The 20,326-nt window shown below is 35.1% G+C and overlaps 1 protein-coding gene across 2 annotated transcripts in view; it reads left to right on the top strand.

Annotated features, from left to right (window-relative positions):
* The window catches only part of LOC111507405 (neural cell adhesion molecule 2), a 200,966-nt gene that overhangs the window by 133,633 nt on the left and 47,007 nt on the right, over window positions 1–20,326 (top strand). For both annotated transcript variants that reach the window (XM_074181524.1, XM_074181525.1), the window contains exon 3: window positions 17,267–17,542. In XM_074181524.1, the coding sequence (XP_074037625.1) occupies window positions 17,267–17,542 (276 nt within the window). The remainder of the gene's footprint in view (window positions 1–17,266; window positions 17,543–20,326) is intronic.

The raw sequence follows: 20,326 nt of genomic DNA, 5'->3' as shown, positions 1-20,326 counted from the left end.
TGGATAGAATTATAAATTTTATGAAAGCTATTGGGCTTTACTCAAAAATTTGAACAAGAAAGCAAATGATAAACAAAGTAATACTAGAAGGCCAATGACCTCGTAGTCGACGCCTTTAAACCACAAAAAAAATCATTATTGATTTAAATGACGACAGTGATAGTGAAACTGAGAATATGGAAGAGGAACTATCGGAAACCTTCGAAGAAAGTTAGTGAAGTGTTTTTGAAACGCTTGATTGTATATATATATATATATATATATATATATATATATATATATATATATATATATATATATATATATATATATACATATATATATATATATATATATATATATATATATATATATATATATATATATATATATATGTGAGTAAGTGGTATTCAGAAGTATTTTCAATCGTCACCCTGTTATTTGGATCCCTACTTTTCTAGTTCTGAATGAAAGTCCGCGATAACATATTTATATCTTCCTGCAAAATACTGAGCCATAAATACAAATAAATCGGATAGGTTTTTCATTAGGATATCTGTCAAATTCTTATAAAAATTGATACAAGTGTCGTTTCAAGTATTCAATATATATGAACTGAGTAATTTGGACGAATTGTTTGAAAGTAATCACGGTGAGATTGAATTAACGCAACACAGTAAGCCATTGCGCGTCGCGTCTACAGTGAGACGACGTATGACGATGCACATACTTTTTCAGTTACTGTATTTTCAAAGTGAAAATATAACGTATTAGCTTTTTCCCGCTTTACTATCAATGTACAGCCAAAGCTACTGAACCAAGAATCTTGAAATATGAAGGTTGGTTCTTTGTATAGTGTAAATAAGCATCAAGAAAGGGGATTTTGAATTTCCACCCCCTAAGGGGAAAATAGGGGTTCAAAGATTGTATTGAATTTCGTTAGTTTTGAAGTTGTAAACCTGACGTTTTGGGTTGATGAAAGATATCGTAACCATTTGTTCAAAATGGCCTGTCACGGAACTCAATGTGACAAACTAAATTCTACGTGGGCGAAGCCGCGGACAACAACTAGTGAATTATATATCATCACAGTAAACTTCACCCTACGAAACGAATAACCTATGTTTAAATTGTGTTCAAATTTTCCGGTCTGCGTATATTCGAGTGGAAACCTGAAACTGTATACATGTATTTTATGATTTCCACAAATGTATGATACATCTCATAACAATTATTTTGTTTCAGTGAATCGAGAAGGAATATTTCAATTCAAACTCCATCAAATTCAAATGTAAACGGTAATGGGTACGATTACAAAAAATTAGTTGAATATGGAGATGTGTTGCGTAAACTCAATCTCACCGTGATAACTTTCAAACAATTTGTCCAAATTACTCATAATAGGGGAGCCCAAGCGGGGATTTCGAAATTTATTAAAGCACGGCAGATTAATATACAGGGGGATACTTCGTACCCATATATAAGGCCGCCTGTGAGGGATAACGGATCAGATTAGTAAAAAAAAATTGATCACCAGAAATTCTCGAGCGCGTCAGATTGAGGTAGGGTGAGTTAATTACCTGCTGAAAAGTGTATCTTCCAGTAATCTGATAATTTGAGAGTGACGTAAAGAAAGGGGAGCGCAGCAAAGTTGTGCAAAAATAACGTGATTTCGACATTCTCGAGCGTAGCTGATTTTTTTTTTATTTTGAAGGAAACAATTCAAGGATAATGGAAAATATATAATCTGACGACGACACAGCTGTGTGAAACATATATTTTTCTCTCCGAGTTTCTATTCCTCTATTCTCTATTCTCTATTCACTTTTTCTCTATCTATTACTCTCTCACTCCATCCCCACTCTGATTTATGTTGCCATGACGCCATCACAGCTGATCTCAGAGACTCGTTCGTGATGAAGATGATGATTAATTAATCAACTAATTGATGGATGTAGCCGTTACTGGGTGGTAGGAAATCATAATGAAGAAAAGAGAAATTGAACTTTTTATGTTTTCTACCACTTTTAATTGTAACTAACGTTACTGCAGTTTCGTCCCATAAGGAGATTTTCAAACCTATACAACATATAAGGACATTTTCAAACTTATACAATATATAAGTTTGAAAATGTCCTTATAGGACGAAACTGCAGTAACGTTAGTTATAAATAAAAGTGGTAAAAACATAGAAGTTTTCATTTCTTTATTCTTCATTAATTAATCAATTGATTATGAAAAATCAAATTTTTTGAGCATTTTTCAAAAATTATTTCCTTATAAATATGAGTATTCTACTTAAAAAACATACACTCATTTATTTGCATGCTATTTCCTGAGCTTTCCAGTTGATTGAGTCCAATGAATTGAAAAAAAAAATTGTTTTTGTCAGATTAAGCGAATCCCTCTAGATAATCGTCAGATTATGAGACAGCACGTCTAATACATAAAGATGAATCATATATATCTCAATCTGATGCGCTTGAGTATTTCAAAATGGAGAATTTTTCTTGCACAATATAAAAATGGCCGTGAGTTTGCGTCAGATAGAAATCGTCAGTTTATTGAATGAGACCTTTTTTTGTTGCACTCAACACTCCTTTAGAAAATCTGACGCGCTCGATTAATTTTTTTTTCTTTTCACTTCTAACCCTTACGTACAACCACCCACATCATGCAAACGATCAGATTAACATACCAACATTATTAAGAATACGTAGGACATTGATGATTCCAATATCTGACGCGCTCGAGTATGTCCATGCAACAGTAATTATTTACATATTTAAAAATGTATAGCCGCTTCCCCCACCGATGAAAAGGTATATATTATATAACATTTTTTCTTCTTATCATCTAAGCTTCCCTGCTATCAGTTTATCTATATTGAATACTTAAAACGACAGTTGTATCAATTGTGCATTGTGATAAAAACTATTCAATCAATTTATATTTATGGCTTGAAGTGGGGACTTGGAAGTGGGGATGATTGGTGGAAGAAAATTGTCATCTCACAATTGATAAATTACAATCTGCAAAATTTATTCTGTCAATCGAAACCTCCTTTTGTTCCTACTGAAAATACACCTCTATTAGTGACGGAATTGAATCTACTATGTTATTTCAAAATCGAAAACAATAAAAGTAAACGTTTCATATGAACCTTTCATATCTCATCTTCATAAAAAATTCAGTGGAAACTTCACACATACCTGGTAACTCTCATTGTCAAAAACAATGGAATGGCAATCACATAATTTTTATCTCTCCATATGACCATTGCATTTCCGAACTCTCAACCTATTCAAACAGAAAACAATTCTCATTCGCTTCAGTTTTTGTCACTGGTCATTCCAGTAAATTAATGAGATATGCAGGACCGTTGCGCATATCCAACTTTCTACATATTTAATCAGTCTAAATTATTCACGAGTGTATCGTTTACACCGTTTTGCTTTTTCAGCAAAAGCATTCATACATAAAAGTTTCATATGAAAATGTTTCAGCTTCATATTTGGAAAAAGGCAAAACAAATGTTCCTTGGTTTTTAATGAACTTGCGAATCCAGCAGCTTATCAAGACAATTGACTCTATATTTTCACTAAATTGTGTGTCAGAATTGAATGTTCATTCTGAATTTGCTGAAAATGAAAGACAAAAATGTACCAGAATATCATTGTTGTTTGGCTGAAACCTCCCCTGCACTAATGAGGGGTAATACCTCTGTAGGTGATCTACTTGGTTGATTTTACTGTGACCCTACTGTTGGATGAATGAGAAACAACTGCAAAACTCTCATTGGATGATATATCAACGTTTTTTTGAAGGTGATTGACAATGTTTCATGATGAATATCACCAGTTTGGACTTCCATTGTCTATAATAGTAATAATAATGAAATGAAATATAAGTAAAAATAGAACAATTCAACAAAAAAAATAAAAATTAAAAAATAAAAATGAAATTAAAAATAAAAAGTTGAGAGATTCCAAACCAAGTTAGTTTACGACGTTTCGATTGTTAGTATGTAGTACTTGGTTGTTTCAGGGATTTCAAATAATTTCATATATTAGACAATGGAAGTCCGAACTAGTGAAATTCATGGATGACATATGTTGATACATTTCACCGCTGAATGCTCATGTTTGTTCCCAAAATTACCAAACAACCATTCATTCCGAATATTTCTTGGAAATCAGTTTCTCTATATGATTGTTCATTTGTATTATTCCACCAATAGATTTTTCTGCCGAACCAACCATTCTTGGTGAGTTTTGATTGGTCCGTCCATATTATTTATTTACAGATTTCCGGAAATCGTACTCTCCTTCCGTAATCCCTTTCAACAAGATAATGAACTTTGCGTATCATGAATCAAAAATCAAATAAAATTTATTTTCTGAAGGACGTAATTCTCATTGACAAAGTCGTGTACAAATATAAAGAAGAAACAACGATATCTATCGATATGATAAATAGCCAGGTAGGTAAACTAATAACGATTATAATCAAAATACAATAGGCGCACAAATAAATCGAAGAAAATTTGGTACATTTTCATCGTACCGGTCAAAACAAATATAAAATACAAGTACTCGAAAAATAATAAAAATTATCACAATGAAACTTTTACATTCATAACATTGAAACACATTAAAAATAACATGTGAATATATAAAATACAAGTTCAATATAAATATAAATAATATATAACTATCACTGAAATATATCCAATTGAATGATAATGTATCACTATGATTTGGAGACAAAGTAAAATTTCACAACATTCAAAGTTCTTACAGTAGAATTCATCTAATGAATAGAAAGCATACGTCAGTAGAAAATTTTTAAGGTATGTTTGATTTGTATTTCATTTGTGATGCACTGTTTGAAACCTTTGGTGTAGTAATGAATATTACTGGAGGGAGATCTTCCTCTTGAAGATGATCACTTGGTGATCGAAACAAGTGTCGAGGTGTTGAAATAACGGTTTGGTGTAGGAAAAAAGCTTCAGTAATATTGTTTTTCACTATCTCTAAAACTCCAATCTCATTCGGTAGGTGATTGAATAATTTTCTACCATTATAAAATATGGAATTTTTTATTTTTGTCGATTTTGGAGTTGGTAATGTTATATTTAGCAATGAATTGATGGATGTAGCCGTTACTACGTGGTAGGAAATCATAATGAAGAAAAGTGAATTGAAAACTTTCTATGTGTTTTACCACTTTGATTTGTACAAACTTTACTGCAGTTTCGTCCTATAAAGATATTTTCAAACTTATACATTGAACTTACAATGGTTTATTACATTAGCCCTTATATAGCACCCCTGTAGGTAATAATAGAGGTACTTGGCTTAATTGAGTACCTGAATTTTGTTTACTAGTTACAATGCGGATATGCTAATTTGAAAACCAGAGAGTAAACTAAATCGATTTGATCATTTAACAGGTTCCACCCGCAATGTTTATGCTTGTCAATTTCCAAGGATTCTAAATAATTGAGTTTGTAACCTTTCCTTGCATAGTGCAAAATTTCCATATCGTTTATATTCGGGAACTTGTGGTTGCATGCCAAGGAATGGTTTGAAAACGTCGAATAATTTTTTCCTAGTATGAAGGACCTTTCATATTCAGCATACCGTTCTTGGAAATTTCGACTACATTGTCCCACGTAAACACTATTACACTCCGGACACTCAAGCTTATAAACAACAGATCAGATAACCTGGCATGTGGTCTGAATGTTTCACATTGTTTTTTCAAAATATGTAAGAGTTACCCAATTCTTGATTTCTGGTTGTTTGACCTGAGGGTATATTAATCTGTAAGTGAATTTATGGCTTTGTTTTCTGGCCAACTTCCGGATAGTATCTGAAACCATTAACCGTGTTAGGAATCACACGTTAAAAGGTAAGACCTCGTCAATCCTTAGCTCGCACAAGTTTCGACTTCTGAGGGTTTTCGTTCGTAGGGGTGCGACAGCTGGTTAACGAAAAAACAGAATATAGACAGAAACAGATTATTATGACCTATCTGTGTGATTATATCAATTTCTCTAGCTAGATTGTTAGTAGACAAAGGCAGTGAGAATGCTCTGTGCAACATTGAATACTGCTAATTTATGACTGTCTGAATGGAAATAATCGCTTGGGATGGTAATGTCTCTATAGCTAGGTTTTCTGAAAACATTGAACTCAAATTTATTCTGAAGTCTAAGAAATTCATCTGTTTCTCTATCTTTGTTTCGAGTGTAAACTGAATATTTCTATTGAGATTATTCAAGAATGTCATAAATTGGTTCAGCTGTCGTGTAGTATCCCTGAAACAGGCGAGAATATCGTCTATATATCTGTACCAAAAATAAATATGTTTTTTACCCTGGTTGGAATTTACTATAGTGGTCTCTATGCTATGTATAAATATGTCTTCTAAGAGTTGACTAAGGGGTGAGCCCATTGGTAAACCTGAATCCTGTTTATAAAATTTGTTGTTGAACTGTGGGTAGCTCTGATTTAGGAACACATATTTTAGCGTTTGTCTAGTTTGAGTGGAAGAACAACTCAGTAGCACTTGTGCTAACTGTGTTTTATAAAGAGTGGTTTGCAAAAATCCCGGAATTTAACTTTGCACATATACTTTATTGCTCGTTTTTGCAAGACAGAAAGCATATTGGAAAAACACACACTTTTGCTATATCTACACCAATTTCCCATAAAATAGTTCTTAATACGAAACATCTTGATGCCAATTTTCTTCTGAGTTTTTGAATGTAACTTTCGAATTCCAATTTATCATCAATCATCAGAAATTTTGTTTCTGACATATAACTGATCACTTGATTTCCTGTATGAAGTTCTTGTAGATAACATTTGGAAGTAAGAATGTTAGTTATCATTTGTATTTGTTCGTTTCCAGAGTATTTCTAGTAGACTTTCCAGAAATCTCTAGCTCGTGGGCAATTTCTCGTAAAGGCAATCTCGCTTAGAAATAATTTCATTACTGACCAATCCTTAATCGGATAACGGAAGTTTTTTTCACTTCGTCGGTCTTTATGAGGTAATATTTGCATAGGATTCCTTATATTTCCAATTATATTCTCAAAAAACCAAAAATGAGCATTTTCAGTTTACCCTGTATAATTCGAGGAGGTTGAAAGTCTCCTCACCATAGTTACGTTTTTTCTCATCTAATCATATCGTGGTCTATTACGGCTTAGAATATAGCAATGTTACTACATGATAAAAAATGATCTATATGAATATGATCAATATTTAGACTGGAAATCTTTCTGAAAATGACGTTCAACTTCATTTACTGACCTCACTCCACCCCAGCTGAGGTCTCCTCCGAGCCCTTTGAGCACTTTATTTGCCAAGAAAAACGGAAAATGAGATAAGCCCTCCTTCAAACGATCATCATTTGCGGATAACTCGAAATTCCCCTCCATCTGTCCGTAATTAATCATATTTTGAGCCGTTGCTTGAGCTCAGACATTATTAATAATGCAATATGATTGATTGGCAACCTCCAGATTTGTTTGTTCAGGTCGATTACCTCGTATCCTCCTCATCAGAATTCTTTATTGCCATGGATTTGTTTGCTCATGAAAAATGCAGACCGATCAGCGGCGATGAACGAATAGAAACAGCCATGAAGATGCTGATATTAGCATTTCGTTTGTTGAGGAGAAAGTAATTGATTCTGATGAGTGCAGACATTGCCAAATCAAAGATATTTAGAATCGTTTTTCCTCTTTGTATTTCAGCTTTACTGTCATTATTTGTTATCGATTTCAAATTTGACGTTTCGCAATACTGTTATTTCACTTTGTGGATCAACTTATGCGAAAACTTATAATAATATATTAAAATCATTATAAAAGTGATTGTTATCATTCAAAGTCATGTGCACCCACGTCTTTGAAGTTTTTTTTTAGGGAAAGGCATTCACGGCTATACATATACGCTGTCTGTTCAAAAATTAAGGTGAATTTAGGTTTTTGTCAAAAAATATATATTTATCTTCGTTACGATTCTGATACGCACTTTTTATTATGTCCTTGAGCTCTCCACAAATCCTCACGAAACGCTATCTTTCCATGGGTCTTTCCAATTTTGGGAACAGAAAGAAGTCGCAGGGGGCCAATTCAGGTGTATACGGTGGCTGAGGCATAAAAATGATGATCTTTTCGGTCAAAAAATTGAGAACGAGTGATTAGGTGCAGTATCGTGATGCCATGAATTGTTTTTTCATAACACTTGACGTTTTCTTCTTACTGCTTCTCGCGAGCGGCGCATAACTTCCAGAGAATACTCCCTATAGACCGTACGACCATGTGGCCATAACTCTTGATGAACTACGCCACGGTAATCGAAGAAAACATGGAGCAAATCCTTGATATTTGACCGATTTTGGTATGCTTTTTCTTTCATTGGAATGGTTAGGCTTTGATTTCGATGCCACAACCACTTATATCCCTTGAATCGCCGTTGACGTCATTCAAAAATTCCTGAGCAATGCTCATAGGACGATTTGGAACGAACTTTGATGTCATACGCTTCATGCTTGATATTTTCAATTAATTTGCATGGCATGAGCTCTCTGATATGCCAACATCCTCAGCAACTTTTCTAATAGTGGTTAGACGATTCTTCATAACAATTTTCTTCACTTTCTCAACATCTTCATCGGTTGGGCGAATTCAGGTCGAACGTCGTCTGCATATTTTCTCGACCTCCTGTGAAGAGCTGGTACTACTTGTGAACATTTTTCTGACTCAAAGTACAATCACCGTATGAAACTGTCAACATTTCGAGTGTTTTTGACCAGTTATTCATTGATCCGTTTCTTTCGCAAAACACTTGTATGCCTCTCACCATTAAACTAAACATGCTGAGCAGCTGAAACTGTAAATGAATATAAATATAATAGATGAGTGTACCTACATGAAAAAATGAAAAAATCGCTAATCGAAAGTACGTAGCCTGCAAAATGTAAACATTCATCTAATTTTTTGAACAGTTTACGTATTTAACTACCGTCCAACTCCAGTAAATGAAGAATGTCATATAGTTATATTGTAGAATCCGAGTTATGTTTTTTATCTGGACCTATATCTATTGACATAGTCCCCTCATAAACTCAGCGCGATGGCGTTCATGCTGTTCATGGAAGATGTCTGACGAATCATGGATCAGCACGTATGTAGGGACTGGTAACTTCTAAGCGCCGTGACGTCCCTAATCAGCCGGATCTTCGGCAGAAAGAACTTGAGAAATTAACGAACCAGCTTCCTGATACGATCAGTGACCGACTCTACTTCTGCCAGAACCAATAGATCGTCCAATGATCTGCCACTATTCATGTAAATAAGGAGCATATTATTATGTGAATCTCAACGAAGGTGTCCTTTTGAAGCTACAGGATATAACATATCTGGTCTAATTACTTGCTTGTAAATTAGCAACTTGTTATCAACTACTCGCAGCTGATTGTTGGATTGCCAAGCTTAAGTGTTTCTGAAAGTTCAGGCGCCTAATCAAGGATAACTCCCGGATGTCGCGCGCTTGATGAACTTCACGTTTGTAAATTTGACCTCGAGTTTATCCTACCCAAAGTATGGCACGATCAATTTGTCAAGATGGATCTGCAGCTGCTGTTTCGTTCGACAACGGATGCGCGTGAATCGCTGTATCATCTGTGAAGATACCCACATTTAAGAACATCGGGAAGTCATGCGTATACAAGGACTATAGGTGTGGTGAAAGGCAGGACCTCTTCGGCACACCTGCTTCAATCGGGTCAATATCCAGATGTAGTTTGGTCTACTCTCATACGAAAAGTTCGGTAGCTCAGGCAGGATTCAGGAATACTAATCACAAATAACGGCGTATCTGCCGACCACATCTCGGCCACGAATTCCTTTATCCAAACCTTATCGGAAGCTTTTTGGATATTTATCAGAACCATAACCGTATTCTTTCCGATGTGAAAGGACACCTTATCCAGTATACAACTCGGATCAGTTGAGAAGTCGTACTCCGACTTCGTTGAAACCTGATTTTCTCCTCAGGGATTGGTTTCATTCTATTCTCCGGTCGGAGAAGCCTACTTAGAAGAATTTTATCGATGACCTTGGTGACCGCGAGATCGAGCAATAGCTATCTATGAGAGTTTCCATCTACAACCAATCTTATTGTTTGTAACGAGTAAATTCAACAGAAATATGAGTTTTGATTACTTTGTAATATTAGTGAGCTATGGAAATATTTGCAGAGACCATAAATGGAGTCAACATAAGTTCAGTGACTTATAGAACTAATGATACACAGAACTGTGTTTTCAAAGACCAATCAATTTATTACTTTTTTTACTGCGGTACAGGTTTCTCAATGCCATTTTACATTTGCTGACGACATTTTTCATATGTGTTCTGGAGCTTTGATTGCTATCACTATCAATTTTGATATTATAATATTCGTTTCCTAATTTTTTTCCAAGTTTGATCATGAGGGACTTGTGTAATATTCAAATATATTTTCCAGCGTAACGTTAATATTATCAATACTAGTTTTGGCAAAACCATTGGCGAAACTGGTGTCATCTGCAAATTGATGGATAATATAATCATCAACAAGGTCTTGAAGTCAGTAACATGGAACTTTAAGGAATTCCTCGTTTATTGAGAATTATATAAGATAGAACATCCTCATCTCCAATTCTTTGAGAACGATTTGATAGATCACTTCAGATTACTCCAATTATATTTTCTGAAAAGCAGTATTAGGTATTTCAATTTTGCTGGGGATAACTAAAAGTGTGCTTCACTATGATCAAATACTAATAGAGCTGTAATGACTCTGGTGAGTTGCTTTCAACATGTCATCTGTAATTTTTGTCAGGATCATCAGAGTACTTATATTTTTCTAAGCTCAGATTTGCCTCAAGAAACGTTATAGCTTTATTATGGATCAGAAAGGTCTTTTTGTGTCTTGTTTCATGAAAGGTCGAACTCTTCAACCTTCAACTGAACTGAAACGGATGAAAAACCGTTTATATATTCAGTTTGATGACTGAAAATTCGAAGGAAAACACAATCTTGTGTGAGTTGGATACATTATAAGAGATGTCGGATTACATGACACTCAGAAATCGTTTCGTTTCAGTATAAGACATCTATTCATGAATAGCTGTCCAACTGGTCCAAGAAAATTTGGAAACGAGCCATGCCTGGAGAGATGAAAAGATCGATGTCATATTGTTCACTAGCGCTTTGATACAAAGAGAGCACTATCATAATTATTCTTTATATGAGTCTCTTCATAATGATTGACGAATATCATGCCTTTCTGATGTTCAAGAATTATTATATGGAAGATTTGGGACAACTTCACTTCGGAGTTTTGTACTATGGTTATAGATATTCCAATGAGAATTCATCGATTGAACTTTTCTCTGTATTTGTGGATACTGAAATGTTAATCCTCTATTTTGAGAACTGAATGAATCACATGTTACAACTTCAACTACATGGTGGACCTTTTTCGATATATCTTTATTGATTCCAATGTTGACTTGAATTAATTGACCTTGTTTACTGCTATGGCCACTTTGAGATTTTCTATTCGCCCCATATTCTGAATTTGAATCATAATTGTCTTTCATTAATTTTTTTTTGGGCCCTATAACATAACTTCCACAGGCAATATTTAATGGGTCCTTCGTCTCACCTGACTTGTCTAACCGTGTTAGAAATCACACGTTGAAAGACGTGTGACCTCGTTAATCCTTAGCTCGCATATGTTTAGTTCGTAGGGATGCGACAGCTAATTAACGAAAAAAAACAGATTTTTAAACAGATTTTTTTTAATTGATATAATTTCAGCAGTTTCTGTAAAATTTTCTTTCGAAGGCTTTGTTGGAGAGATTAGGACAATAGAGATATCAACGTTGATGATGAAGGTTTCAAAGAGAGAACTATCGAAAGCGACGAAAGCGTTGAATTTCTTGAAATTTCAGGATTGTTCTATCAATCCATTTTTTATGGAAGGTTCGATTATTACAATACAATGTAATGATATCAATTTCATTGATTCTCTCATGAAATGAATAGTTTATTCTAAAATAAATATGTCAAGTTGATTTTCACATCCTCTATATGTGCTCCTCATACAATCTTTTATTTTTTGAATGTCAGTTTCCATAGAGACAAGTTGATTTTGGTGGTTTTTGAGGACTTTCAGTTCGAAAATCTGAGTCTTCAGATATCCCGATCATATTTTCTGCTGGAATATTAGTAGAAAAACAGTTCTTTAAGAATCCATCTGTGACCTCTTTCTCCGTTCATGTTCAAAGATTTTCTTAATAGTATACTTCGATTTCTGCTATGGCCTGTTAAACTATTCCAACTTGTCGTTTGATAGCATGCAATTATATTTTCCCTACCACCTGTTTCTGGGCCTTACCATCACTCTTTCCTGCCACAAAAATTGGTTCGGTTCCCCCCATTTCATCTGACCTGATTATCAATAAATCTCTAAGGACATGTTAGAACGATTTCATCAGTTCGGACTTCCATTGTCTAATATGATATAAATTGATTTGAAATCCAAGAAAGCATCTGTAACAAAAAATTAGCGAAAAAACAATTTCATTAGGCAAAAATTTGAAATTACAATTAAATAACATACAAGCAACAACCAAAAAAAAACAATAAAATTCAACTATCAACACAAGCTGGAAAATTAAAAAATTATCAACAAGAAATGAAATTTGAAAATATAAAATTAAAAGATTCCAAACCAAGTTACTTTACGACGTTTTGATTGTTAGTATCCACAATCGTCTACTGGTGATAACTGGACTTATTCCTCCGAGATCTGACTATTTATAGGTCATTTGACTGCTTGCACCTATTCCCTCTTTCCTCTCTCTCGCTTCTTTGGCTGTTAGCGGGAGCTGACCGGTTGGCGGGAGTTGGTCTTGTTCCGCTTGATTTGAGGTCTCCTTATGTATCTCTACGCTAGCTAGCTAAATGCCTTGTTGGACAACATATATGAGGCTTCTTTGAATTTTCTACTAGACCAGTATTCTTCCTTGTGTATGATTTCAGCTTGAGCCCCCTTGATGTTATGTTGATGAGTCCAAACATGCTCTGCTTTTCCGGATTTGCTGGTTTCTCCTCGCTGTTTTTTTGCTCGGCAATGCGAACTTTCAATGGCCTCTTAGTTTCACCGATGTATGATTCTCTGCATTCGCAGGGTATCCGGTAAATGCAACTCTTGGAATCGGAGTCCGCGTTTGATGGCCTGGTTTTCGTGAGACTGCTACGGATAGTGTTTCCAGATCTGAAGCAGGTTCTCATGTTATACTTGGACCCAATCCTTTTTATTCTTTCCGACAATTCTATGATGTAGGGAAGTACAAGTACTGATTGTGGCGGCTTCTCTTCTCTGTGGAGCACTTGCTGTCTTCTAGCTGAAGCCTGTTCCATCATCACTTTGGAGTAACCATTCTGTTGAAGGTCATTTTTGATGAGGCCTAGTTCCTTTTCGAGACCTTCCTTTGTACTGCAGAGCTCGAAAGCATGGTCAAGTAGAGTCTTGATGATTCCTCTCTTAGTGGATTGATGGTTGGATTCCTGGTTCCCGGCGGGATTTTTTTCCAAAACTCGAATCAACACTTCGAGGTACTCGTCCTCAGTTGATAGATGAAGTGAAAGATAATTCGCAGCAAGTACTGAAGTCGATTCCGAAATATTTTGATGAAGAGGCCAACGTTGAAGGCGATACGATAAACTTAGCCGAATCTTTTTTAATGTGTCTTCGATGTATAGTATTGAAATGGTTGACAGCATAGATCTCTTGATGGTTGAGGTATTAAAGAGAAAAATGCCAACGTTGAATTCCCCGATTATCTTGAGTTTGTTGGAATGTTTTCGGAATCCAGAATAACGACCACAAAATTTTCTTGAATAAGAATAATTTCAATTCTACTGATCTTCTCCAAAGCTAAAAAATATCACTTAGAATTATAAAATGTTTCTTCTAACACTGCACTGCCTGAGGACTTTGGGTATCCCATTCATATTTTAGGACAATCCACTCCTTTTCTTTTTGGGAAAATATATTTCCAATATTCATACAATATCCTACTGCTGAAAGCAGCCGTCATTCTATAACATAATTTCCAAAACTGATATATTACACCCGCGTTTCGACAGGTCAGTGCTTCGTATATCATACGGATACAAGAAAAGCAATACTATTATGTGCGGAACTTCCAGAAATGTCAAGCCACATATTATGTTTTAGAATTTATGGCACGCACAACAGATGATATGAAATGTTTTATTGAATTAGGGAGAAACGGACTTTACTGTGTCAACACGACGTGTTTGGTCTCTCAACTTCTCATTGATTGATTCAATAAAAAGCTGTCGGTTTTGATGAATCGAGAGGTGGATTTGGCGCATGAATCAGTCTGAATTTGACCGATGGCATGGGTTATGCTCTCTTTGAAGACCACTGTGATTTGTGGCTTCTTTGCATACACCTGCGATTTGAGAAAACCCCACAAGATAAATTTCAAAGGGATAAAATCGCACGATCTCGGTGGCAAGTTCACATCACCTCCACGTGAGATGACCATACCCTCGAATCGCTCGTGCAGAATATCCAATGTGTCATGAGCTCTGTGGAACGCAGCGCCTTCCTGTTGAAACCACGTGTCGTTTTTGTCCAGATCATCCAATTCAGGCCAAAAAAGTTGATAATCATCGACCCATAGTGCTCGCAGTGATGGCTTGGCCAATGTCGTCCTCAAAGAAATATGAACTGATGGCCAGTGATTTTTTTGGGTTGTATTAGGCGCTCTTGAATTTTATGTGGATTAATATCATCCCAAATTCCACAATTTCGTTTGTTAAGGTGTCCTTTCATCCAGAAATGGGCCTCATCGCTGTACACAACTTTTCATTGGAAAATAGGGTCACTTGCCTACTGCTCATTCAGCGAACACACCTAGTTGTCTATGGTCATTTACCTTCAGTTTCTGGGTCAGTTGAAATTTGTGCGGGTACAGGCCTAAGTCACGATGCAAAATCCGCAAAGTTGTGGTTTCCACAATGAAAACGGAGTGAACCGCCTGAGTGTCATGACCAAACAAATATAATTCCAGCTGGTCATGAACTCTGCAGTTGGTTAGTTAAAACTCTTATTCACCCCCATATCGAGCATTGTTGTTCGATGTATTACAATTTTTGCCGCAATATAACAAGCAGAAGTTACAGCGTGTATAAAATGCTTGCATGCGATTCGTATGCTGTATACCATATGGTGAACATGTCACACCATTTCTGTTAAGAATGAAGGAGCTAATATTTGATAAACAATCTTTTAGTTGCTTGAAACTGAAACACCTAGTTATTTATATAGTTTATCAAGCACGCATTCTGACATACATATGGTCAATTTGAGAATTAACTCATTCAACATACCTAGGCACCGTACTTCCAAATTTCAAAGATGTTTTTATTATATGTCCCCTTCTTATCTGAATGAAATTTTTCCAGTTTTAAATCATAATATTCATCAATTCAGGAAAGAAATGAAATCACAGATGCTTACTGCTCACTGCTTATTTGAAAAATTTTAAATTCAATGTATGGTAGTGCAATGAAATTGTTTAATTGAGCAAAATAATGTTAAGAATGTTGAGAGTTATCAGCAACTATATGGTTTTTAATTTTTTTCTCTTCTCTATCATGGTAATGATAGTAAATAAGTATTTTTATAATTATATATATATATATATATATATATATATATATATATATATATATATATATATATATATATATATATATGTATCTATATGTATCTTACACCAAATAGGGATTGATGATGATGAACAGTAACTAAAGTAACTGTTCTATATAAATTAATACAAGTATGTATTGGACATACTTGTATTAATATCTGAAATTGAGTTTTTTGCGACTTGAAAAAACTGAAATATTACTAGAAATCACCTAATGAATATAATGTGATATTTTTCTACAAATTTATTTTTGTTGAAGTGAGTTATCGTAGAAGAAAAAGTAGATAGTTGGCTAGTTCCACTTCTTCTGACGAATTAGTACTCATTTGCTTGTCTGCCTTTTGAATTGATAGTCACAATTTTCTCTCGGTGACCAGTACACTTTTCATTGAGAACCACCCTCGGACCCCTCAAACTCTTGTCGCCCCTCCTTCATAACGACTCATATATCAAAATAATATAAAGGATAGTTGAATAACACTTCTTTAGAAAGATCTTTCAATTCAGTACTCAGCTCTCTAATACATGGATTTCTTAGTTTTTATTCAATGAAGAATTGTTGAGTCAAACTAAACATGAAAATTTCATCCAATATTCGAACTGAGCACCAAGAACTAACATACAATGTTATAAACTAGCTTCTGTTTCTTTCCTTGCATTTTGAAAAATGTAAGATGTTGATAACCCACAGCACCTGATAACTTCTCTTGTAGACTTTCGATTTCAACCACCTTCATGGAAAAAACCAGTGTCAAATCGGGAGATCTAGGTGGGGTCAGTATATTGAATAAAAACATTATAATTCATATTTATATTGATATACTTCATAGGTGCCGATTGGGTCCAGAAATATATTTGTGTTTGTTTGAAGGTGGTTGACAATGTTTCATGGTGTATTTCATCAGTTCGGACTTCCATTATCTAATATAATATAAATTGATTTGGAATCATTGAAATAATCTGTAAAAATTAAAATAACAGTTATGACCGGGGTGATAACAGTCATCACCCGAAGACGATTGTTGATACTTACAATTGGAACGTCGTGACGTAACTTGATTTGAAATCTTTTGATTTTAATTTTTCATTTTTTGTTAATAATATTTTTAAATTTTTTTATTTCCAGCTTGTATTATTATTTCAATTTTTCATTTTTTTTTTAGTTTCTGCTTGTATATTACTCCTTTGTAATTTCAGTTTTTTGTTTAATGAAGTTGTCATTTTTTGGTTAATCTTTTTGATTTTTTACAGATTCTTTCAGGGATTTCAAATCAATTTATATTATATTAGACAACGGAAGTCCGAACTGATGAAATAATACATTTGTGGTTCAACCTTACACCACTGATGAAACCCTTAATGAGTCGAAACAGTGATGTTTATTGTTGAATAATGGATGCCTCGTTTTCGGCCTCTAGTTTCATCTGAACTTCATATTTTTTCAAAACCTTCTCCTTTTCAGATATCGCTGCTTCCAGTTTATATGTTTCGCGCCCAAAATCTGTCCTAAATGTGGGTGAATCGATGGCCGTTGTATGTAAAGACGAAGGGGGGCAGTTAGTCACATGGAGAGGACCAAAAGGGCCTCTTCGGGCAAACACACAACCTTCAGTACAAGACACTGCCGTAGGGAAACTGTTGAAATTCAATAATTCCAAAGTTGAGCATACAGGGAACTACACATGCAGTCTTTCGAACAACATGGACGTGAAAAAAGTATTCACGTTGATAGTTGAAGGTGAGTGAATTATGAAAGTTGTAGTTTTGATTCATACGTTTATTGAAATGAATTTTATTCTTCATACCGTCACTATCCAATATAATTTTTTATTACATATTCGCAAAATATTTCAATCGAATTGAACTATATTTTCTACTTATTTTTGCTTTGAGGTTCCAACTCTCTGAAGTATCCTTCCAATGGTTTTTCCGTTACTATAATTATGGATGGTCATTTGAGTTATTGTAGAATATTGTTTTCGTTTTCATTTTCCAATTGTCACCGCAGAATATTTATTTCTCACTACCTCACTACTATGTTTCATCATTGCTGAATGAAGTCATTTTGTATATTCATCGTTTAGGTAATATTCATAATTTGCTGAAATGTTTCTATTTCAAAGAGGACTATCCTTGTTTTCATGCAGCGATTGTTTATTACATGAACAGTCTCAACACTCTTTTGGAATATATGGATGAGCAAATTTGTTTTATTTCGTTCTAAAATTAATGATCAATACTATTTATTTGTTCAACCAACTATCTAGAAAGTAGGGACACCAAAATTTACCGTACTTCAATCAACGAAATGGCTATCTATGTACATTACATAGCATTATATATTCACATATACTCAATATTAATATATTCATGTACTTTATAATTGTATCTGTTCAGCTGGACTCAATATTAATCTGTCCATATACGCTGTTCTCTTCTCTAAACATTATTTAATAGCTTGTATTTGTTAATGCAATGTCCCAGATACACGTTTAACGTTACTAGACTTGTGTAATGAAGCATATTTTGATTTGATTTGATTTGAACTTATTAACTGTTACACCCGTCATGTTCTGCTGTGTTATCGATATTTTGTCCATTATTGTATCTCTGCCCAAGACAAATTGAAAAATCCTAAGAAAGAAAGTGTAAACACATTCTTGTTTCTTGTAGGTGATGGTGACTGTTGTGAAATCTCATACATATATACACATCACATTCTGAACTTTCATGAATATGTTATATTAGGTTGATTCAAACGTTTTGTCAGTTTTACTGTCATGTGTTTTTGTAGCTCCATATCTCAATGAGTATTCATTCTACTATTTTGTGGTGTATACTGAAAATTGAGTCAGCAGCGTCGGCACTGGTAAACAAAAGAGGTCCGATACTGGTCCACTTGTCGAAGTTCTGCTCCACCCACCCACCATACTTCCCACACCTTTGGCCATCCGACTCCCATATTTCACTGCGTAAACCACTGTGCCTTCTGTTTTTGGCGAGTGCATTGGCTTGGGATGTGGGGGTTGAGCAAACCGGACATCGGATGCCTGCTTCCACGCAGCCTCGCAGGATACGGTAATGACAGAATCACTTTTGGTTCTGGTATTCCCTCAATGAGTGGCATCCCAATGATGGCTCCATCCTAAGGTGTGTTTATCCGTGCCGAGAGGATGAATATCACTAAGCCTATCAGCTGTCTCTACGGAACCTTCGAGATACCAGGCGCCCTCTCGTCGTAGCATCGCCTTGTCACGGTAATGCTGAGCGCTGCCGTGATTGACCTTCTCTCCCTAGCTACTCGTGGGACTTTTATGGACAGAGTAAACTTGAAAATTCTTTCTGACGCTGAGTCTACAGAGGAGATGGATGTTGAGCTCACGACTTCATATGACCTCCCTATAAATTTAGATCAGGAGCGAGTCTACAGAGGAGATGGATGTCGAGTTTACGACTCCAACTGACCTCTCTGTGAATTTAGTTCAGGAGCGAGAGCTTTTCAACTCCTGATCCAATAACTGAACCTAAAAAAAAAAGGTTGAATCTAAGGCATCGTCAGGGGTAGCTGACGTGCAAAAACCGTCATATGGGAAGGTTGTCGCGGGTATCAAAGTGGGAATCTTGCACCTCGACTATCTGACTACCTCATTAATGATGAAACAGCACAGCATATAATTTGTGCCAGCCCCGCTGGGGACCGAATCACGTTTTCAGAGTTCAGCAGAACCGTACTATAACCATCTGACCTGAAAGACCACTCACCATATAAGAAGCTGGATTCATTTGGTCGAGTGTGACAATCAGGACTAGTAAAAACGGCCTGAGTCGACTCCATCGAATCTCGAGTGCACTATTTTTATGATGATGGATTTGATCGTCTTATGTTACGTTGACAAAAACAAATGTTTGAAAATAGCCACATTTCTGGTGTGTTTCTAAAATGTTTTCTTTGGACTGATTCTACTTCAAAAGTTTCAATTCCACATTTCGATGTTATATCTTTCATCACAAAAAAAATTTCAGGAAAATGTTTTTTCATCGTATGACATTTCTTTTCTGCTATTTCTCATCGTATATCTCTAATACCTTAGTCCGGTCGCATTGACTACACAGTGCATTTCCTTAATGTCCCCCATTTATTTTTTGTACGGGTCAACTCAAAAAATTGAAATATGGGATAATGAAATTATGAAATGAAATGCATGAAAACATTATTTTGAAGTGAAATTGACGAATGAAACTTTCAAGATGGCGACTGGGAGCTATCTGGAAAAACAAAATTAAATGGAAAAGGGTGTCTTGTGATACATCGTTCTGAAGCTCCTGGCGAATACTTCATAACCCTAGAATATGAAGTCAATATTTCCACCTACTACGAGATGGCGAAATATTTGATAATTTCCTGAAGACAAACACATTAATATCGATATTTCTAGAAATATTCCTTTTTATCTGCCTTATGACAATTCCAAACACCCGATGAGGTTTGATAGGTTATTTTTTGTTTATAAAAATGGCAAAA

The sequence above is a fragment of the Leptinotarsa decemlineata genome, unplaced genomic scaffold (assembly GCF_025532065.1).
Source record: "Leptinotarsa decemlineata unplaced genomic scaffold, Ldec_3_MD MMD2_tig00026314_RagTag_RagTag, whole genome shotgun sequence".
NCBI lineage: Eukaryota > Metazoa > Arthropoda > Insecta > Coleoptera > Chrysomelidae > Leptinotarsa > Leptinotarsa decemlineata.
This window is presented reverse-complemented; position numbering and strand designations above follow the sequence as displayed.